Below are 25322 nucleotides of genomic sequence, written 5' to 3' on the forward strand. Positions count from 1 at the left end.
GTTGGAATACGAATCATTGTATTATGTGTAAAAAACTGTAGTAGGATTCTTTCCTAAAGTTTCCTCTGATGCTAATTAGATGATTTCATTAATTCTATTAGGCGAACAAATTTATATAAATTTATTGCGAGCGTTAGATCTTCTACTGTTTTGCCTAGTCTGTTGCAGCGAGCAGGCGTGAAACGTTTCCCTTTAATTTTGTACTTCGCTTCACCTGGCGCGGGTTGTTAACAAGCTCCACTTGAAGGCAGTTCTAAAGAAAATCTCACAACTAACGCACACAACTAACATACACTTGCAACTCCAACATTGATTGGGAACTTCGTAACATTTGCATAACTCAGAGTACGAGTTGCTTACCTTATTAAAAGTTTATTAATATTCAAATTTGTACATATTGATTGCGACTTCAATTTAATTATTGTTTAAAAATTTGACTATAGATTTAAATATTTTAAAATAATTTAGTGTTTAGTTTATAATTTTGATACCACAAAATAAATACAAACTTTAGATCATTAATGATACATACATACTTTAACAACGGTAAAACAGTCTTTTGTAGTTTACTAAATGTTTTTATGGAAGAAAATATTAAGATGTAATGAAGTTAAAATTTAGTTTGACTGAGTAAATGTATTCTTTAAGGCCATAGTTTTAAGCTATTAATCCCAGTTCAGTTAAGCTCAATAAAAGGCGGCAAAAGTTTATCTATCTATCTAGAACGTCTAAAGATTCTCCTGATGCCTATGTAGCCATCACATCGCAAAAACTCGGGCAGAATTACGATAATTAAGCATACCAGCTTTTTAAGTACTGAAAACTACGGTAACTTAAATATTTAATATACGTAAATACTTAAGTAGCTCTCGGTGGGTGAATTTAAAACACAAATAGGCTTCTGTTTAGTTCCAGCGCTCACCAAGTTTTCCATACTATTATTATTTTCTATTGTGTCTTCTTCGATTTTATGTGATCCGTACTATGAATTCAGAAACACCGCGTGTTCACTGAAGTGTTCATCAGCAAGCAAGGAGGAAAAAAGGCTAGCTCGCACGTGTAGACGCAGGTTCATTTCTCACTTAGTTCCCTTTACACTTGCATTGCTGATAATATCATAGTATATAGCAAAATTACCTTGTAAACCCTATAGTATATTTCGAAAAATTTTTTTTTTTATTATTATTTAAAAATAACCATGAGACTGTTTCTTTGATATTTTTTTCTTTATAGGCAATCGTACATAGACTTCACTGCGGTATACGGCTTAGCATACTATATCTTGTTAATTCACCACATAATTAGCGAGTCTGACACGACAGCTAAAACTTGGGATTGAATAAATCTTAACCATTAAGCCAACATCGGTAATAAAAAAAAAGTCTTTATTCATTTTAGTAGGTACATCTTTCTTTTCATAGTGTAAGATTTAGGAACCCTTTTAGGTAAATATACCTGTGCTATGGTTTCCAGGCCTTATTTAATTTAATTTAATTTTTTAATTTAATTATAAGTTTAAGTAATTACTTAAAATAATATTTAAAAAACTGAATAATACTTGAATAGAACAACTCCACTGTTCAGAATTCATAAACTGTACCTTTATTAACTCTAGCCGTACCGGGATAAGCAATCTTCGCGCTTTTAATATAACTAGTTGCGAAGCTTAAGTTAAAAGTTTTATGCAGCTAATTATTAAGATAAACAGAAATTGCTTTAAGACTAAAGAATTCTTGTAATTAATGATAGCGTATTTAATATCAGGTTTATTTAAAAAAAATTATAGTGCGTTGCCGGCCTTTTAAATTATAATTTACTGCTTCTATGTTTTGTTAGTCTTATAAGAAATCTAGTATAACAGATATCTTTATTATTCATCTGATATGAGTTTCTTTTTTTTTTAAAGAATTTATAATTAAGTATAAAATGTATTATAATTAAAACTGGTTTAAGCTGTTATAAATTGAAAATAAACGTTGCTAGTTATTGAACTGACCTCGGCGTTAATCGTTAATGCTACACACCGAGAAACATTAATGAGAATCCTTAATTAAAAATGCAATGAATATCCTCCATAAAGGAAAAGTTAATACGTGCAACTACATATCGTTTTGCGGTAATATTGAATCATGTATGACGCGCATCACTTTAAAAACTCGTATGCGTCATTTTGGGTGTCGTTTCTCAAAATAAACTCAAAACCAATGTTTATATGTATTTTAAACGTATTTGCGAATACTCAACTTCTATTATTAATTAAGAGAAATTAAAAAAGCGATCCGAACTTCACTTTTATAAATGGAGATTAAAACTTTCGAAGTTTGCGACCTAGTATGATACGCTTATATAAAGGCGATGAGAACTTGGAGAAACTGATGAGAACTTCTGTCTGGCAAAAGATCACGTGGCCGTTCACCAACCAGATGGATCGATCAAGTAAAAGACTCATCGTCTTCAAAGCTATACAGTGTCGTAAGGAAAGCGCTGGACAGAAAGCGGTGGAAGCAGATAGTCCGCGCTAGATGCGTCGTTGCTGACCACGACGCTCAGACATGAGCTGCTGACTAAAGAGAGATGATAAACGTAAGGGTTAGATTTTAGCCTAACGATTTAAATACAAAACTTTGACGTAACTAACCCCTCAGATCACTTAACTTAACATTTCAATTATTTGTTGTCTTAGTGGTAGTTACAGCCTATATTTTAAGTGTATGTGAAAATGGTCTGTGGTGGCGACAGCCAGTATTGCGGTGCTACGTTGAATAGTTAGCTGGTTCTCTAATCTCTACTACAGCAACTGTATCGGAACGGTCGCCCATTTAACTGTCAGCGCAAACTTTGCGCAATCTAGATGAAATTTAAATTGTTCTTAGGTTATATTTATCAACATGATTAATACTAGAGATTCAATGTTCTCGGTTATAATGAAAATAAGATTTTGCATTATTAGTGATTTTATGTAATGTTGGATCATATCGCTTACGCTGCGTTGACAACTACAGCGTAATCCTTGTGGCTCTATTTAGCTGTTATAAAGGCCGGCAACGTACCTCCAAAAATGGGCTGCGATGCCTTTTCAGGCGTCCCTTAGGCTCGTTTGCCCCCTATACTATAAAAGATTTTTCGTGTTTGGATATTTGGTTTTGTATGACCAGGCGACAAAAATATATTAAATATTTTGTATATGTCGATGTTATTTATGTAAGAAAAGATTTTTCTGTGACATATTGCAATTTTTTATGTATTATTAAAACGAATTTCTGAATGGAAATATATATATTTCTGTCAATTTTCGTCTAACTCGACGTTTCAAGCTATTGAAGAGTTTTCGATCATATTAGGCCGGGTAGTTCTATTCAAATTAATTCTAATTAAAAGTTTCTATTTCGTTCAAACTTTTGTGATTAAATACAATATCAATGCTCAATATGAGTTTGTAACAATAACTTGTCTGAAACGAAACCATAAATCTACGAACCCATCATACTTCTGTTGGTTTAAAAAACTTAATTTTCTTGCCTTTAATCAATTCTACAAGACGTCTGGTGCCTTCAAATGAGAATAAATTGCCCGTATGCAGCCCTAAATCGTGCCCTAACTTAGCAAGTCACGCGGTTCAATTTGGTAAAAAGCCACTCGTGCGAAGGTAATGCGTCTGTAACAATACGATGTTCCCATTATATCAGAAATTCAAACGACTTTGTGAAAGCAAAAAGTATATTTTAATAGCTTTACATAGACTAAATCTCTTGAAAATCTGATTACGAGTGGTACAGAATAACTTAAGAACAAACGAAGCTTATCTGCCTTTGCAAAATTGTCAAATGCAAATGCAACGCTCCATCTCTACCGATAGTCAGAAACTAAACTTAGCGCGAAGTGCGTACTTCCATATGTTATAATCCAATATATTTTTGAGGTACGGGAGAGAGGGAACGTACGAGAACTTTCAAAGGAAGTAGGAAGTTCGTTCTTATTATTAAATAAAAAAACAGTATTTTGTAGTTGACTACTAAACCTATTATAGACTGACCTACTATTTAAAACATAGAATTTAACTTGGATCAACTCATAATTCTTGAATTATGTTCTAAAAACAAAATAGTAATAATCAAATTATAACGAATTTACATCACATTTCCTCCAACGAACTGCCTACGCAAAATGTAAATAAACGTCTCCATAAATTAGGCACGCCATCTTTCATCTCTTTTCAACGCGATTAGATATTCATAAGGCGCCTCTGGGTCCAGCCCATCTCTATTTATTCGGTTTTCTGTATTTCCTCGCATGTAAACAAAAAGTTTTGTAAGCGTAATATGAATCTATAATGCTCGTGCGTTAATGGATATTTGTTTAATCGTTATTTTCTGGGGTGGAGCCTCTTCTACTGTCTCAAGTACGAACACTAATGGAGGCCCACGGTTACTAGACAATTTTATTCGCAAGACACGCTACATTTCCACCATGTGCACCATTAAAATTCGCCTTACCTTCTATATGACAGATATTTAAGTAGCATAAAAAAATTGTTGACAATTTAATATCATATAGGCTTAATACTAAAAAAGTGGTGAAGTACCTGAGGTAATAAATGACGATGGAACGTCCATATCACTTTACTTACGATGGGTAAATACAACTTAAAATGATAAAAATACCACCTGGTTCCTAGTTCAATCAACACCAATGAAAACTTAAGAATTACATATAAAATAACATCAAAGTGCTAAGATAAACGGTTTGACTAAAACGCTATTATTTTTTCAAAACTTTATTATTTTCTTTATAATGTTTATTATACACATAATTTATATCGTGCATAAGCACAAGTATTATACGTACAACAAATCTCAATACTATTGTTATTGTATACAATAATAAACTTTCACATAATAATAACTTGTTAATACTAAAGGAGATCTGATTTACATAGTCGAAGACGTCATCAATTACTAATTAACACCGATTTGAAAGAATTATAATTACATCCACCGCAGACGTATGATTTAGTTTAGAAATAAATACAAATTGTAAAGGTTGATTATACAGCTGTTGGCGTATAATTAACAATGTATTGATAAAAAATTATTAAAGTGTTAGTTATATTTAAGACTTCTTTTAAAACACATTTGCGTCCAGATCAGGTTTTCTACCAATGCTAAAGTAAAATACATTTTGTTTACAGTATCTGTCGTAAAATCACTTCTATACTTATATTACACAGATTTAAAGTAGGACGGGGCACGCCTATAAAATAAACGAATAATGACTCGTTTAGTATCGAAATAAGATCTGGGATTACATCTACCGGAATGTTTGTTTCGGAAGAACATTTAAGTAGCGTTATTAAAATTATACATCGTTTACCTAAATATTTCATATATTTTACTATCTTAGCTAATTTACACATACTTATTTACAGACCTTTAAAAGCACATGATTTAAAAATAAAAAAATATGAGAGATAGCCTGTAAAAATTCTTCTAATTATAATATTTACAGTAGTAAACATTTATATGATAATAACTATAGTTACAATTTACATCTTAGACAAAAAATAAAGCTAAATAAAGTGATTCGTATATCATTATATTTAACATATAGTATGTACATGCACATTCTCTTTCTGTTATCATAGTATTGTCAGCTGCTTTTCCGGTGTACTCTAATCATACATTCAATAAATTCTACGATTTCATTTGTAACAATATGTAAGAGGCAACATCGTTTAATATTAACATCCTAAATCTAAAGATAATCAACGTATAAGTTTATTCGTAAATTTTGAATTAAAAATATAATGTAAATATTATAGACGATGTTGTCTCGTTATATATAAAATATCAGGGATTGGTTGGAAACACGCAAAATTTAGTTACAAAAATGGAGAATAGATATTTACAATTCTACGTCACAAGCCCTTTGGCTACTTGCTCGGAAAGTTAATTATATGTATGGTACATAACACAACCCACACTATTAAATAGCATAAATATTAGATTGGCGGTACTGACCTTTAAGTATTCAGAGAATTAGAAAACAAATAAATCTACGAAGCATCGTTACTTCAAATGTTTATAAATACAGTTATGCTCGGAATCAACCGAAGAATTTTCTATAGAATCCAATCAAATGATTTCAATAGAAAAATATACTAATAATGTAAATTCAGATAAATTTGTGCGCCACTGTGTAAGGCAGATGCATATGCGAACGATTTACGATTGTGCCACCTTAACACTTAAAACACAAAACAAAACAACACAAAACTTAATTTTGTACCATATTCTTGAAATAAATAAATAATTATTATTATACGACTCATCACAATTAAAACTGGCATTTAGAAGGCTAGATACAGATGTCATGTAAAATACAAAGAAATGCTTATTCCTACATATAGGCCAAACAAAGATGGAATGAAACAAAAGAACAGTAAAAAAGAAGTTAAAGTTAATCCTTAAAGGTCAGCATAGCTATAAGGTACCTATTTACAAACCTCTAACCAATTGATGTCAAGACACGGCTAAGAGAAGCATGGCAGCAAGTAGAATACAGTGAGTGTGCGGCGAAAATGCTTGTCCTCCACGCTGCATGGCCGCTGGGTACTCACCTGATAGAGGAAAAATAGAATTTGCTTCTATGGCAAACATTAAAACTGTCTTTAACTTTGCCGATATAAGAAGTTACATTACAGATTGAATGGATAAATTAATAAACTTTTGGCCAAGTCATGTTGTTCCTAAAAAATTTAAAGATTATTTTTTTATAGTCTGTTATCAAATTTTGTAGTTGTTAACTTGGTTGAAATTCTAAAATTATTTCAGAGACTTGTCGAGTATTTGAGTATTAAGATAACATGTTTCATGACCTCGTTAAGAATATACAAAAACAAAGTCTTCTTGTTTAGGAATGACATAATATTTAAGTATTACTTTCCAACCTATTATCGTTTGTTCGAGGCCTGGATTTTTTAGCAATTGATTTTCTATGCATACAATAAATACTAGCTTCGAGTGAAGGAAACTATAGCGAAAAAACTAGAACGTCGATCGTGAGATCACCCTGCATTACATAAACCATAACCTAAAGAATATTTTAGTAGGCACAAAATCAACAGCTTTTTCAATAGATTGGAACTTTTATCTTTGACCTGTTTACTGCTCGTCAACGCGGGGTCAAGGAAAATTAGTGATACAATCAAAATGAGTCAAGTTATGAAAACGAAATTCATTTCTATGTGATTTTCGTGATTTACTCTCAGTTATGTTACATAAAAAAAATTACGATATCTGTTTAGTGCTCATATTACGTTTAACTTGTTTTGAATTTAATCGATTCTAAGTAAATTTGGTAAACAAAGCACATTCGATTTCCAATTAAGGCCAAATATGGCCCAGTAAGGTAAAATTGATTGACAAACGATTTGATTCTTATAAATCAAACTGATAACTTTTTAAGCTATAAAAATTGCTTAATATTTCAAATTAAGTTGAACATATTTTTCTACCAATAATTTAGTATTAAACCATTAACTTATTTTAAATAATTTTATGGGTACTAGACCAGATTAAAGTAAATTGCTTTTGCCTCATCTTCATTAAGTTATTCTTAAGTTCTCACCATTTAGTACGTGCACCACCACGCTCTTCGACTGGGCATTGCTGGGGTTACACTGGTAGGTCCCCGAGTCAGAAGGCCTCGCCTGCTGAATGAGAAGGAACGATGTTGTCGTCTCACCTTTCTCAGTCACAACTGACACGCCACCTCTCGGCGAGTCATAGCTTATTATCTGTTAAAATATTTACGTATAATTAACAATACTTTTAAGACTTGATTATAGATTATATTTCTTTAGGAGTCAATATCTGTTTCATCTTGCTGGTAAATTGTGTAGGAAAATTGAGAATTGCTTATTTATATTAATAAATTTTTATATATAGTTATACAATTATATATATTATAAATGTTTTAATGAAATGTGTATGATGGTTATCGAATCAGTAGTGTTTTATTAACATAGCTTTTACACATTTAAAGAAAACACTTTTTTACCGGATTGAAGCTATGTATGTAAACTTATAATTTTGTAAACTTTATCACCATAATATAAAGCACGCGAAACGTCGGATAAATTTAAAATTATGTTTAAATAATTATAAGTTTACATACATAGCTTCAATCCGGTAAAAAAGTGTTTTCGTTGAATCAGGATTGTTTGTGCAAAAATTAATATTGAGTTTGATTTCGAATCTATTATGAATTCTTAATATCTTGTTAAGCTGTCCTATACTGATACAGAAAACATTCTTATTGTACAAAAATAGTATAGATATAAATGTTTTATGTAGAATTAATTAAGCAATACTGTTTAGATGTTAAAAGGAAGAGACTGACTGCCCATAACACAGGGAATCCTAGTGTGGGGGCCAGTGCACTCTACCTTATCGAAACATTCCTGTATATTGTGTCTAATAAAGAAATAAAGAAAAAATTGCACTGACCGCATCGTTATGGTTCCAAAAAATATATGCTGGTGGTTCAGGCGAGTAGAGTACTACGCATGTTAAGTTTATAGTGCTGCCCCGATCAATATACAGCTCCGGCCCGCCAATTATCTCCGTCGTTGGCTCTGGAACAATTGCAATCGGAAACGAATAAAAACACAGGCAGTTCAACTTTGTCAAGTTTTATTAAGAGCTTAGCTAAAGCTTTTTATCTTCGTTAACAAGACAGATTTTAAGCCTTTTAGTTTAGGTTGTATTGAGTCAAATGTTGATTGGAGTTCCAATACCAGGAGTTTATTAAAATATTAAACGTAAGTAAAATGTTGGTATAAAAAATCCTATGATTGCGTGTATTATCAGTGACGTTGTCTTCTTACTTCTAGATGGTGAACAAACCAACACACTCTGCATAGTGAGTCAGACATTTATCGTTGTAATATAAAAAATAAATTCCAAAAGTTATTCAGTGATTTTTTTAACGAAAATACAATTTTATGGAACTATACATAATATTTTTCCTGATATATATTGAATAAAAAAAAAACTTATTCGTCGTGTGTGTGGCTACATGTAAAAAATTTACTATTTTATTAAATACTAGCAGACTCGGCCAAGCGTTGCTGTGGCTAAGGTTTTTGTTATATTACATAGTAGTAAATTAATCAAGGGAAACCGTAGGAGAACTTATGTGAAACGTTGGTACCACGACACGGACCTAAACTAAACTACCTTTAACTCAGCGCCATCTGTTAGAATTGTATCAAATAATAAACAAATGTTAATGTTATCGTAATTTTAGTAAGGATGCCTATTTTTTTTGATAATGAAATATAGCCTATGTCACTCAGGAATGATGTAGCTTTCCAACAGTGAAATAATTTTTCAAATCTGCCAAGTAGTTTCGGAGCCTATTCAATTCATACAAACAAACAAACAAACAAAAAATCAAACCTTTCCTCTTTATAATATTAGTATAGATATAGACTTACTGCCCCCGCGAACTTGTTTCGAACGTTTTTTCTAAATGTGAGTTTTCTTAGGTATATATCAATATTTTACCCAGAGCCTTTGTTGGGTTTTTCGGAATGAAAACTTTTTAGTTTTTATTGTTAATTTTTTATACACCTCAGAGTCCAAGTCATCAGTTTTTAAATAACAAATAAAAAATGGGTTGACCGTAGTGGGGTGAAACTTAAATTTTGTATATAAATAACAAAATAATAATTTAGGGGTTACCTAACCTAACACTTTAGGGTGATGAAAAATAGATCTTGTCCGATTCGCAGACCTAACCGATATGCACCCGGAATTTCACGAAATTGGGTCGAGCCATTTCGGAGGAGTTTACTTACAAATACCATGACTAGAGAATTTAATATATTAGATGTTATCTAAGAAATGCTTATTAAGTAATTTAAACCGTGTTTGAAAACGTCTCGGTATATAATGAATGTAGATATTTTACAATATCTCTAAATATGTTATCTAACATATGTTCTCGTAAAGCAAGTAGGTACTCTAGATACCTTTGCTGAGGTAAAACCGCAATGCTCTGGTTTATACGAACATTATTAACATATAAATGTGGATGTTAACCGAACTAGCCTTGTTTTATTTGTGTTACTCTGAATGGGACATATTTAAGGTAAATGAATCGTGGCTTAGTATTAGACTTTTTTAAATAAATAATACCTGAACAGTAATTAGTTATTTATATCAAAATATGTTCCCTCCGTATCTTTCACTTAGTTTTCCCTTTATTATAATATACCTAATTTAAATGAAAATAATGGATACACACATTAGACATAATTTTTGGAGTTGGTTAGTATTATGTAGTATTTTATGCTACAATAAAGCCTGCGTTTGCAATGTAAGCGGAAAAAATTTAATTATTTACGACATCACATTAGAAACCTCAAAAATAACAGTACTTCTCCACTATTTAATGGATGTTATTATACATATAAACCTTCCTCTTGAATCGCTATCTATTAAAAAAAAACCGCATCAAAACCCGTTGCGTAGTTTCAAAGATTTAAGCATACAAAGGGACATAGGGACAGGATAGGAGAAAGCGACTTTGTTTTATACTATGTAGTGAATAATTAAGTCACACACAATTACAAAGCTACCAAACTTGTAAAAAACAGTTTATTTTATTTTATTTTTCACATTTAGGTACAAAAACAGAAAACAGATTAATTACATACATAAAATTATTACACACTAAACAACATTTAAAAATCTGACTTCCAGTTATATCTGTACACAGCATTTACACTAAATAAAAATATTATATGAACCCATATAAATCATATAAATGTATTTACCTAAAATATCTAAATAGAACAATAAACTAAAAAATAAAATAGTCTTATTAAATATATATATAATATAATATAGTATAGCGTAATATAATACATATAATATAATGTATAAATATAAAAAGTAATTAATATAAACCTGTTATATCAGGCTATGCCATCAATGCCACATCTAGTAATAAGTCCAATCCTAAACCTATGTTTTTGTTTCGAGTCTGTTGTGTCTACCTGCATTTTTGTTATTGTATTTGTTTTTGAATTTTTGTATAGGTACCTTCTGTGCGCTCTAGTAATAATTATTTAGTCTCTTGTAATGTTTTTTTTCTCAGTAAGCGAATTTTTTTTTATTCCTATGAGAAATAAAGTTATTCTAACCGTTAAATATCAACTAAACAACATACACATATCAAACCGAATGACAAAAAAATAAAAGAAAAAAATATATCTATACATACACACACACACATGTTTATATACATAAACATTAATCAATTAAATTAGTAATTAAGGTTGCAAGTATTTACTATGAACTATCTTTTTAAATTTACAAATATTATTGTGAAAAATATCAACCTCAGCAGTTCTCAGTTATATGTATAAATGCATGAATATTCTAATTATTATGATAAAGACAGAATTTGACTTTTCATTTATTAATAGAAACCCTCATATAAAAAGAAAGGGAACGTCTGTCATTAAAACTAATAGTTTTCGTGTTTCGGGCAACATGGGGAGGAATAAAGATAGTAGATAGTAGTCGCAAAACTTAAATACTGATTGGGAATTGCTTAAAAGTTATATAAGGTATTATTGATAAAGGGGAAAGTAACTGCAGAAAATAATTATCGATACGATGACTTTAAAGTATATTATAATTGATATATAGATTAACTAATCCATTAAACATCAACCAGCTCTTAAGACCAAACCATCATCTCTGAGTGCTTAGTGAAGACCGCAAAGCAAAATATCTTTAGCAATCATCTAACCGGATTCAATTGCCTTTAATCTAACTCCCATTAAACTGTTCACTTTGCTGGAAGACTTTCTTTTATATTGACTTTTCTTATTACTATTCATACTTTTAGCATTTTAAATTGTCTTTTAGAACCATAAAGTGCACATTAAAATAAAATGCTAGATTCTGCTTTCGTTGTAAGAATTCAGACCTTTTTTATTCTTGCGGGCGCGGCGGTCGACTCAGAATTTTATTACTTGATAATAAACGACTAGCAGTAAACAGTCTTAACGATGGCGGATTATAACGTGGTTACTGATATTTATTTACTTGGTTGTCGTTATTTTAGCAGTTAATAAGGTCGTTTGAATCCCAGGTATATGCTTGTATACTATGTAACAAAACGTTAAAACGTAAAAACGTTGTAAATCGGTTTTAACAGTGGAAAAATTGTATCGATTGTATGGAATACACAATAATATACATATTTCTCTAAGATGCCGATATATTTTATTTATTCTTATTAAATTAATAGTTTTTAATAAATATTTCTGAACTCATATTTATTTCTACAATATTACACATTTTTTACGTTTCGTTAACTTTGTTTTTTTTTATTAGATTTGCACCTAAAAATCTCTATTCATTAATTATAAATCTCCTCTATCCTCCTCAAATTTATAACTAAAAAATTTACTTATAAGCTTATAAGCAACTCATCATTGGTAGATCATAGATCAGAGACATTAAAGCATGTTACGATAGTCTTTATTAAGTGTACCAACGCATCAAATAGTTTAATTAAAGATATTAGTGTAATTAAGTTCTAAACAAACTAAACTCATAAAATGCTACCAAATAAAATAGCAATGTAAAACTTGGTCTATTATGTGTATTTTGTTACGATGTGCGTGTCTTCAATATAGCCGAGTTAATTAGTTTTCTTGTTCAAACGAAAACATTCAACTTCTGAGTCAAAAGCGCTTTGTAATATGCCACAGTGGAGTAATTGCAAATGTCATGTATTGTATATGAAAACTTAGGGTAACCTTAAGAAAATGATTGCCAATTTTAATTAAAATTGAATTCTAATACGACATTTTTTACTAGTATAACATTTTCTAAATCTAATTTTATAATTACTGTACGTAATCTATCAATCAGTTTTCAATACATCTTGCAAGCAAAATATTATTGTTATATCTAGAAACAATAGTTTTAATAACATTATTCAAACAAAAATTTGGAACAAAAATTCTAAATAAATTATTATTTTTACAATAAAAATAACACATATATATGGATCCATACTAATTTATTATTCTATACTATTTGGTTCTTTTCAGATTCAATATCAGGTAGGAAATAGACAACAAAGTCGCGGACGTGGATAACATATATGTAAATGATATTTTATAATATTGTATAAGACGGGCAACAAGCTAAAGACCATTATTGCTAGCGTTCTTATTCCTTAAGAAATTATTTTAGTCTGGCTGTATTGACATTTATGCGTTAGCAGTATCTATCACACTTCAATTTTTTTTATTCATGTGTACTATGAAAACTTCATTTTTTCTATATAAATATTAATAATTGTATATATAATTGTATTATATAATAGTATAGCTTAATTTATATTTGTGTGTGTAAGTAATCATGTATTATGTGTTACCAAAGTGTTTATGCAACTTACCAACAACATTAAGATGTATGAAATGGCTCATGTGCGGAGTCGTTGATATCTGACATTCGTAGATTCCCGAGTCCCTGTGCTGCGGGTATTTTATCTGTAAACAAATTAGAATTAAGACTTAATATATAAGATTATTCACCACGTCACTAATGTACTGTAAACGCCCGTCTTCATACGGATATTGCAATAGATTATGTATTTCGGCCGGATTGTTTTGCTTAAGAACTGAACACTACTTTTAAATGGCAGGCAGCGAAAGCCTTTGCATAAGTCCCTTTCTTTTCGCGAACAGCTCTAAGTTGGTTCAGAAAAAAAAACAAGTTGGTTCGATATATGTTACCCCGAAGTTTGAATAATTGTACCCTTGACTGCGCTAAAGATATTGAATACACTATACGATACTAATTCGTTTTCATATCTGAGTCATAACTGCTATGTTGAATTTTCTTTAGAACTAACAACGACTCCTAGTAAGTAAATTATATTTGGCAATAGGACGTTAAATTTCAATCAATAATCAATAGTATATTACTGAAAAAACTACCAGCAAAACGTATAAAAACCTCTTCAACATTTAAAATAATTATAAATAAATCCAGTACACTTTAATTATAATGCAAGCAGCATATTTTATAGGAGATACTTTTTTTAAATGAATGTCTATACATTGTGAACAACTACAAACAAAGACCATCATTATCATGACAAGTTCTGTGCAGCGTTGAAAAAAAAACAAAAGCATTTCAAAATGAGTTGCAATACGAATCTTATTAATGTGAAATCCTATTTTGAAATGAACAATGCTTTCTACCGTAAAATTTATTTTATTTATACTATAATGGAAGTGGAACTGTAATTTTACATTCATTGTTCAACGTAGGCTTGTGCTTCATAAATTAAAATAATCTAAGTTATGTTTAGGATTCTTATCTTTTTTGTCTTATTCATCAAAACATAAATGGGGTAGAAATTTTGACAATTCAAGATGACTTAGAATTTTTGACGTTTTTTTGCCTCCCGCTTCTTATCAGTATTTAAATATTATTATACCGATAACTTCAGCGTAAAAAGGGTTTCAGCCATCTTGGATTAAACCAATCTCGGAACCTTTTCAGGGTCCAAAATGCCGGATGTTTGTTTTTTAGCAACGTACATAGTATTATCTGTTAAAATGAAAATAAATTGATTTTTTTATTTAAAATGTATTGCATCTTTGTTGTGTATTATTTTATTTATTTATTATACATTGTGTATTTTTATGTGTATATAATCATTTTTTATTAATTGACGCATGCGATCGATTTAATCGGTAAATGTTTAAATATAGGTTAATGCGAATAGTTGATTAATTATTCATAACATTATATTCAAATCTTCTAAAGTAATCTATATATATCTCTAGCTAATTATTGCTTGGTCACTCTGCATAAAACTATTGTAATTTATTTATATACAAGATAATTTAATATACAAACTGTTTCATTACATAGAAAATAATAGGAAAAGAAATCAATTTCTTCGAGACGTGCCTTTCGCGTCTTCGATAATTACATTTTATTTTCTCAGTGGGACAAGGTTGCTTTTCTATAATAAGATTATTTAGTATGACGAATTAAATATTACCTTAACGTTAAAAAAGAAACATGAAATTTTATGTCATCAAAATAGTTTCGGTATACTAAAAAATTTTCTGGTTTTAAAAATTTCTGTATATAAAATTAATTACCTGTAAAGTCCAGTCTTCTGAGTGTGGTAAATGTATCGCGCGAAACCGCTGATCGCTGGTGTATGTGTATCTGCCAACTGTCAGAAGGTGGATGTCTCTATGTCGCACCCATGATACCTGCATATTGAGCTGAAACAAAACAATTTGATAACCTCATTCTCCTGCTCATTAATTTCATGGACAATAGAAGTAAACGAATATTATGCTGTATATCCAGAAGCTGATTTGATTCCTGGTAAAGCAATGTTATACTTTACACACTGCTTAGTGTACGTAAATTTCGTTTCTTAGTCGGCTCAAAGATTTATATTATAAATAATATTAATTATTGTCTTTTATTTACATAACATGTACATAATCATTTAATGGGGCTTTTACCTTAGTAATAATTAATTTTAAAAAAAGTTTCACTTCTCACATGTGTATTTTGTACGCACACACTTTTTTATTGATAGATTTGTTAATTGATTTACTGTAAAATTCAATACGATAAAGTTGTGTCAATGTAGAATACGCTTATATACTATCTGAGAGAGATTTCACTTCACAATTTTTATTTATTTAAATTAACCATAAAACTAATTATAAAAATAATATCCAACAAAAATTTTACTTAATTAATGTCATTTACTTATTTCTGAAATGCTTAAAAGTGCGTACTTCAAGTAATTAAATAGACTGCGCCTCGAGACTAATTAAATTAAATACCCCGACGGGACTGAAACCACGGCCTTTAGGAGACGTGTTCTAAATATAATGAAAGCTTCGGTCACTACCTTTAATACTAAAAAAGTATGACTGGGAATAATTCACTTCCAAATTCTCGCACCTCATAAAAATGTTGCTATTGTACCAAAATTTGTAGTATAATATTGAATACTTATCAACGTACCGTGTGAAGTCACTAGCTTAAAAATAATGTACTAACCATAAACTGACATGTCGTCAAGCTTATATTTGTCACTATCGCGTATTGCTAAAATTATAATTCTGGTTAAATATACAAAAGATGGCGTTAGGTGTAAACGTTGTCAGAAACTTTAGGATAAGTGCTGGTCCAAATAAGCGAAATATTGAGGTAAATATTCCTAATCATACGAAATATATTTGGAGTTTTATAAAAATAAGATAGGTCATCAATGTAAGTGTATGTAAAAACCACCAAATTTATCTCTCATTTGAATTCTTTGAGAATACAACATAATGAACGAGCATGAGAAAATGACATTCAGAGCTTCATATTAATTGTAGTGAGCTCATCAAATATAAAAACGATATAAAACCGCTTTAGTCAAAGAGTTTTGTAAATTGTCAATAACTACAATGTGTGATTAAATTATTTTTTTCTTCTTTTGGAATTGTATTTTTTTTTGTAAAATTGATGTCCACCGTATACGTCATGTTTTTCTGAATATATATATTATATAGACTGTAACACTGCAGATGGTGTATTATACGATTAATCGTACCGAGACCAGTTATCGCTCTCCTAAGTATTTCTTATATAACTTTATTATAATGAATTTGTACAGAAGTGGAGTAAACATTTATTTATTCTACAAACATTTCTAAAGGATTTTAGGTTTTACTTGATTACATTGGAACCGATCCTCTTAGATAATCCGTCAGACGTGAAATGTTAAGATTCCACTCAACTAAGTACTTTAGGGGCTGTCTCAATCAATGTTTCGAAATTGTGAAGGTCAATTTTTATAAAGGTCGTTATTTAAATCCAATTACTATCAGTTGAAAATGATTTGCTGATTTATATAAAAAAGAGTGTGTACTTATGTACACGCGTTAGAAGTAATACTTCTTTGGCGTATGGAAAAACAAGTATAGATTTTTTTATTTATACATATAATGTCTTTCACCTACCTTATATGTGTATCGAGGCACAAACTTAATGAATTTATAACAACTTTATATTATTTTACAATACATGTATTCTTGTCTAAAAAAATATTAAAAGTTCTCTCCACACTGGTTTAACTTTCTCCAAACCGCAACATGTGAGTCATAGAAGTATGCGTCGAACGAACTACCTTGCACTACCTAAAATACACACGAACTACTGCAAAAAAATGTTTGCTTACGAAGGCGCACAGCTGTATAATAAACTACCCAAAAATATAAAAAATAATACTTCTTTCAATGCATTCGAGGCTGGGTGAATATGTCATATAAAATTACTTTTAATTTAATTTTCTTATAATTGGTTTTTATTCGTATCTCTTTGGTTACTTTTAGGTTTGTTTCATGTACGATGAAAATGATTTACGATATAAATAAATTATAAATACCGACAATTAACCTCAAATCACCACACCACAACAGTTCACCGTCGTATATGAAATTGATTTAATAAAAACACCAAAATAATATTTATTTAATCACACTGTTTAATTGTACTGTCACGAAACACGTGTTCTAAATATAAAAATACTAGAATATTCAACTTGAACATAGTTATAGTATAGTTATATCGATTTTCATGCCACCTAGAACTAACTTTACGATGTAGAATAAATTTTTTTTAGGTTAATTAAAAATTACATTCAGTGATTTAATATATGTCAAAATGAATTATCTTCCCATCATCAACCTACAGCAAATTGAGCATTTATAGTGCTCTTGAATAAAAATAAATATAATAAATACATCTTTAAATACACTAATGTAGCACAGAAATATTTAAGTAAACATAAAATTATATAGAACGTATTCCAATCCTGTATACAGAGGTATCGTTGACCGGCACTATTCAAGGAAGGGTAATACTATATGGGCTGTAAATCTAATAATATAGTGCTGAATATGGAAGATCCGGTTCCATAGATTCGATCAAGTGCCGAATAACCATTTGCGCATGTATGTAGGTCAAGCAAATGAAAAGGATCGCTTGAAATGCATTTGGGGCGACTCAATTCTCACAGGAAATCATTGTGGCTGAAGGAACTCGATTCATTATTGTCTCTTCATCTATTTTTGTCGGTGAAATTGTGTGACAAATTGTAAGGAAGATTGATTCTCTGTTGTCTTGGCTCGAATTGTTCGGCCGATGCGGTATGTACTTGTAAAAGTAAGAAAAAAAATAATAAGATATTTTTGCGGTACATGAATTGCTGTATTCTTCTATATGTCATTTTCTTACTTATCTTCTATATTAATCAGTAACTTTATTGCTGAAAAAAAAAGTTACAAATATAAATCTTGATATTGATGTACTATATGATTGTGAGAGGGAGTAAAGTATGTGACTTTCAGTGCAGCCACATCTAATATATTATAGTAATCATTGTAGCACAGGTCTTCATTTACTCGATAACTCATTAGGAAAAACCATGTAAGCGGGACAAAAAAAACAAGAACTTTTCCGATTTAACGCGCAGATATCCAATCATTTCCTATCACTGATCAATAAATAGATGTTGAAAATGGGAACGGGCACTCCCGCTATTGCATTTTGCTATTTTTTTAAATTGAAGTTCATATAATACAAAGTATTATAAATTTAGGCTTATATTTAGTACCAAAACCTACACTATTTTTATTTGTAAATATTTTTGATAGTGCATCAAAGACATTATAAAATAAATTATTTTCCGTGTTTATACATCAAACATAAGATATTTGATAGTTAACTTGAACTAAAATCTCTAACTTTTAATCTGGGTCAAGTCTATTTAAGTTATAATGAAATGTTGCCATAACACTCACAAATTTCCAACAAATGAATAAAATAAAAACCCGAGTTGACGATCTCATTAGGAACACTTGTCACGACAACAAATGCGATGTCGAATGACCATTCTATTTAAAAATACCCACAGTTTAAAGTTTTTTTGCGGCGGTAGAATGAGAGAACTGTGGCGGATTGGAATATTTCATACATTTCAAATGTCGTTACCTAGTAATATTGAATTACATAGTGCTTTATGTCTTTAAGTATACATGGAAGCACCATTGGGAATTTGTACTTTATCTATATGTAACCTTTTGTTCGTATTATGTCTTTTGCTCTTACATTACACGGAAAATTACGACCAAAAATCTTGACAAATTACGTCGTACTGTTTGGATACATTTTTACAGAACATAAATCAATGGGGCAGCAGACCCGTTTTATAAGTGATATCAGGTAAGCCATGACACCCTCAATGCCAGAGAGCAGTGCGCTGCCGGCCTTTAAAGAATTGTATCCATTCCTTTATTCTTTCTTTTCTTAAAGGATAATCAATTGAGTAATAACTAAATCAAGGTCATTGTAATTATTATAATCAAATTAATTTATTTTTTATTTTTGTTTATTTTGTGGCCGTTTCTTTTGAAAAAGAAAAGAACTATATATTGCTTAAGTTCTAATGTAATGGATGTGTTTTAGTGTGTTAAATTTGTGATGTCATATTTTCTTGTATTTTTTAGGCATAAACATTGTTTAAGAATGTATATATAAATAAATTATGTTTGTTATATCTGGGCCATTTAAGCCAACTGGATCTTACATGCGTTCATTAATGACAAGATTGATGTTCCTAGTTAACGTCAACGTAATCTGACCATCGAGTAAGCTCCACTCATGGCATAGAAATACATTTTAAAGCTACATTTCCTAGACGGGTTTCATTAGCATATCTAATTTGAACCCGACTCTCATTTGTCCGATCGTTAGTTTTATCTCGAGGAAAGTGCAACAGTTTAGTTTTTTCTCGTTTAGCGAATTGGTAGCTATAGAATTGCAGAAGGTACTTTCACTGAAGTTCGTTTCGAATGTTCATAAGCTTTTTGCTACGAGCTTATTACTTGTACATGGTTAATAATTTATTCAGTACGGCGTTCTATAAATGCTACAGCATATTATATTATTTATTATCAGTACATTAATACATTCTTAAATAAATAATATAGTTCGTAACTGAATTAGTTTTATTAAGTATTTTTTATTATGTTAAAGCACTTCAGAATATTAGAACGAAATACGGGAGAAAAATGTTTTTACCTTGTGATGGTATTCAAAAAACTAGGGCAAAAAGTTTATTTTGTGCTTAATGCCGTGCTAATGAGCCAAACTAAAATAACGTTTTAGAATAATATTACGTTGAAACGTGAATTGGCAGATAAAATAACCTCATTATTATGAAACTGGAGGACATTGTTAGGGCTAGTTCATAATTGTGTAATAGTGCTTTAATTTAATTTTTTTCTCATTATGTCAGCGTGCTTGGGTATGCAACCGATATTTAAATATTATGAAAAATTCAAATAGGGATAGGAATTTTAATTGAGTTCCAGATTGGCCGCTGGGCGCTATTAATTTAAGGGCGCTGAAAAATCAAAAATTTCGCTAGATCCGAAAGCCCTTAGTTGGCACACAGTGAATTTCAAATTAATTGAGCATAATGGATTCTAAGAACTTGAGTCACTACAACGCGAAAACCCGTGCCCTAGCATGGTCACATTACGATAATAATAATTATTATTATCTTTATTTCTTCTCTCACATATACATACAAGAACGCCCCACCACTTTGTGGAACCAGCTGCGTCCTGAAGTATTTAAAAACCAATTCAACTTAGGGTAGAAAAGAGCGCACCAATTCTTAAAAGGCCGGCAACGCACTCGCGAGCCATCTGGCATTAAAATACAAAAATAAATAAAACACTTAACGTACGTACTGTCACTTTACTAAAACTTTATTAGTGATGTTGAAATTCAAAATAAAATACACAATATTAAAGATACATGGTATCGCTACTGTGAACTCACTCAACCAACAAATTATAAAGATGTTGAACGTAGGAGACAGCATTCAGTAAGCACAACCTTCCTGTTAATGGGGATGTGTGCAACAGACTGGTGTTTCTTTTCGTTATGCATTCCCGTATCCTGGCCCTTGATAAGGTAAAATGTATTTAAACAATTTTATCGTAATACATGGCAGTATGAACTCGGCTCTAACGTGTTTTAAAAAGCGAGCGGGCCATCTCGTTAGCTGTTGTTATTTATATGAAAGATGCGGCAACGCGGCCTAATGAGAGTTTTATTTATAAAGTTGCTTTAACAATAGCGACTTTAAAGTTGCATTGTGCCATTGTTACGTTCATTTTAAGTGGGGTTTTGTGGTGCGCTACGTGATTTGGGATAAGACCTTGTTAGTGCTGTGCTTTTCGCTGCTCGCCTCGGTCAAAAGTAATTTTTGGTTGTTACGCTGCAACTGTATCGCTACAGGTGACAATTAGTGTATTTACTTTCGGTATTTTAATTTGCATTACGTTATACATTGCCCCCTACCATTGGATGCGCAAAAGTCGTTTTTTATTTATTCTTAACAAAAGCGAACATATACTATGAACCTTACCACGCAGTTGCAGACCAAAATACATACTAATATAGTATATAATTAGTTTAAAGGGCTTCATCCTAAAGTGAAGATTATGTTTTGACATTGTTATAATAATTTGCGCATTTAATATTAGATTTTTTTTATAAATTACTAGCGGACCTGACAGACGTTGTCCTGTCTACACGTCTTTAATTTGAAAATTTCAAACTTTTTTTAATAAGCTAAAACATTCTGGACCATTTTGATGAAAATTATAATTCAAATGTTATGACAATATCTAACGATCCAGCCCATGGTCTACAATAACACAATGATAACAAAACTTTTTTTTAATTTGATCGCAGCGGTAACTGTCGGGACAGACTAAAATTCGAATATTATTTAAAATTTGACACTGCGATGGTAGCGCCGTCTGTCGGATCCAATGTAAAACATTCCAAAATCAACAACTACTAATGAATTAAAAATTAATTAAAAAAACATTGTCCAGCAGACAAAATTGTGAATCTAAACCATTCCCAGATCCCCTTGAACACACACAAAAAATTTCGTCAAAATCGGTCCAGTCGTTTAGGAGGAGTTCAGTCACATACACACACACACAAGAAATATATGTATTAAGATTGTACTAATTATAAATCTGCTTCACACAGGAACTGAAGGCAACAATAATTAAACCTTTCAATACTTACTGTTTTATTTCCTAAATTCTTGACTCGACAGTTCAGGTAGGCGGTTTTGCCCAGTAGCGCAGTGACATTCTTCGAGGAGACCAGGTCAAAGTATGGCCCACTCCTTGGTGTGGGCCGGGGTGTCTCCAGTGCACCCCGTATCGCATTATCGGCCGCAGGTGGCGCGGTGGCTGAGGTATTAGTACCTTTGCCCAGTTCTCTTTGGGCTGAAGATACTGTGAAGAAAAACGATATAATTAAAATCGAGCCTTCGGAAATCATATTTAAAACTAAATATAAGGTCTAATGATGACATGGGTAATAAGACTAGCAGGTGCTTTTAACCGATATTCATTAAAAATCAATCAATCACAATAATTATTGTTTGGTATTTGGACCCGATAGTATATGCCCTACAACTTTAATGGATATGGGCAGGCCACATAGCGCGCTATACAGATGACAGATGGTCAGCGTTATACAGATCTAAAGCAGTAACCGAATGGACTGGTCCAAAAGGAACAAGAAACAAAGGAAGACCAATAGGGCAATGGGCTGATGGGACGAAAGGGTAGCTGGAAGAAATTGGATGACGATGGCACAAAATAAATTAGGGTGGAAAAATTTAGAGGCCTTTGTTAAAATTGTATTCATATCTATTTTATTTAATTTATGTAAATAGGATGTGGTAAAAAAAGCTTATTATAATTTGGACCCGAATGTTAATAAAAGCTTTATAAATAGACACTTTCATTGGCTCTCTAAAATACATATTATTAAAAAATGTATTCATCTTTAAGGCTTAATTAAAACGATGAATTTTTATAGCGTATCTTTGTATTATAAATTCACGTATCGTTGTTATATTCGACAAGGTCGAGAGTTTGAAGTGACTGAACAAACCTTTATCATAATTCAGAGGCATTGTATGGCGGCTCTTGTGAAAACCGCCATCGCCAGACGGTGCTATCATAGCCTTTTACCCTTTTATCTGAATTGATATTTTCGGCCTATTCTTATCGCTCTTAATATTGTATAACATTATTTAATATTCTATTAAATGTTAAGAGATTCAATGAAATTCTGCTGGTTGCTTCATGTTTTTGGTTCTTTTGAAGTCTTTTATACACGACTATATTATTATAATCTTAATATATATAAATCTCCTGTCACGATGTTTGTCCGCGATGGACTCCTAAACCGATTTTAAATTAAAATGGCACACCGTGAGCAGTCTGGTCCAACTTAAAAAATAGGATAGCGTAGATCTTTAATTATAGTAGCAATTTTATTTTATTGCAAATTATGTGTTTATAATTTGAGACAACTCCAACAGATGGCGCTATGTTAAAACTACCAACGTTTCTGTTAAGTTCTCCTACCGTTTCCCTTTAAAAGTTTACTATTATTTAATATTACACAAACCTTAGCCACAGCAACGCTTGGCCGAGTCTGCTAGTAAGTTTATATAAATCAGGATCGCTACAAGCCTTTATGAGTCCTATTCAAGCAGCAACTGTTTCGCATATAAAAAAATTGGTTACTCAGCCATGATTTGCATGCACTATGTCAAGTTAAAACACACCTTTACCTACTAGAATAACACTGCTCGTAATCAGTGACATGTTTTTTAGCCAACGAGCGTTGTGCTTCGTAATTTGATTCGAAATTCCCTTTGACTTTGCATCAATCAATTTATCCAGCTGTCAACAAAATTGAAACGCGAATATATGTCAAGTAGGTCTATTTGCTAATAAATGAGTCGATTTCATTACGGAATGATGGAAACGGGTTAATGACCAACTCGTCAACTGACTAACGAGTGACGCTGTGATACTCGAAACGTAGGCCTTTGTGTCCCCAAGTGCGCCTCTGTTACGTCACTCAACCGAAATGTGCCCTAGATACCTACCCCTGAAATATTGCTACAAATTGTGACGTATTAAAGTACGTACGACGCACCCGGTATCACACATTTGCACTCAATATCAAACCTTGGCCTTTTAAAAATATACAAATGGTTTTTTGATGTAAAGTTTACAATGAAAGTTATCCTTATTTTTTGTGCATGGTAATATAACAAATCACATTCACACACACCAAAATTTTAATATTAGAATAGGAAATCATCCTCCAATTAATTATTCAATAGTAATATTTTCCCGAATAATTAATCTTTTAATACTAATACTAATATAATATTCTTATTTATCTACTAAGTAGTAACTAAGTAGGCCTGGTGAAAAATATTATACCATCCCTTCTATATAATTTAAAAGTATTAATAAACAAGTAAGTTTAACTGTTTATCTGTCTACGTATAATTTATACATAGAACGAAAATTCGTGTCTCTAAAAACTGTTTTTTTCTTCAAGTGAATACCTGTAATTATAATTTTTAATACACACCTCTGACGTATAATTTTATACAGCTTATAAATATAAAATAATAGGTTATGTTACCAACAAAATTATATGATAAAAACCGTGCGTCGTGTGAAGGCCGACTATTATAACATAAACAGCCCCAAAACCTAATATTTGCTCAAGCATCGCGGCGGCCAAGGGCTTTTAGCCCACTTACACGAAATATAATATAACTAAAACACTGGTTAAATAATGGAAAACTTTCGTCGCTGTTTTGTTTTACAAGGTTAACGTGTTCAGTGTACTTTATAAGGCATATGCGAAGGTTTCAGCCTGTGAAGAAAATACTTTCTTTAATCATCCATAAATATCAGATGATTATTTTCAGATAGTTGTTATAAATGTAATTTGTTACAATCATTCAGTATACTAAAAATATACAAAACTAATAAATATAGTTCTAATATAAATAAATAAATCAGTGGCGCTACAACCTGAAAAGGTTGTAGCGCCACTGACCACTTCATGATCATTTTTAAATCTAATAGGCAAGTAGGTGATCAGCCTCCAGTGCCTGACACACGTCATTGACTTTTTTGGGTCTAAGACATGCCGGTTTCCTCACGATGTTTTCCTTCACCGTTCGAGCAAATGTTAAATGCGCACATAGAAAGAAAGTCCATTGGTGCACAGCCCGGGATCGAACCTACGACCTCAGGTATG

At 31.2% G+C, this 25322-nt stretch overlaps 1 protein-coding gene across 2 annotated transcripts in view; it reads right to left on the reverse strand.

Moving 5' to 3' along the window:
• Positions 1 to 5115: 5115 nt before the first annotated feature.
• LOC110997359 overlaps positions 5116 to 25322 on the reverse strand; it is a 69679-nt gene continuing 49472 nt past the window's right edge. The window contains exons 3-8 of one of the 2 annotated variants that reach the window (XM_022265494.2): positions 22254 to 22468; positions 15218 to 15346; positions 13492 to 13585; positions 8508 to 8635; positions 7627 to 7795; positions 5116 to 6616 (exon numbers count right to left, since the gene is read on the reverse strand). In XM_022265494.2, the coding sequence (XP_022121186.2) occupies positions 6519 to 6616; positions 7627 to 7795; positions 8508 to 8635; positions 13492 to 13585; positions 15218 to 15346; positions 22254 to 22468 (833 nt within the window). In that variant the 3' untranslated portion in view covers positions 5116 to 6518. Of the gene's footprint in view, positions 6644 to 7626; positions 7796 to 8507; positions 8636 to 13491; positions 13586 to 15217; positions 15347 to 22253; positions 22469 to 25322 lie in introns of both variants that reach the window. The other variant, XM_022265493.2, reaches the window with a different exon arrangement.

This window comes from Pieris rapae, chromosome 18, assembly GCF_905147795.1.
Source record: "Pieris rapae chromosome 18, ilPieRapa1.1, whole genome shotgun sequence".
NCBI lineage: Eukaryota > Metazoa > Arthropoda > Insecta > Lepidoptera > Pieridae > Pieris > Pieris rapae.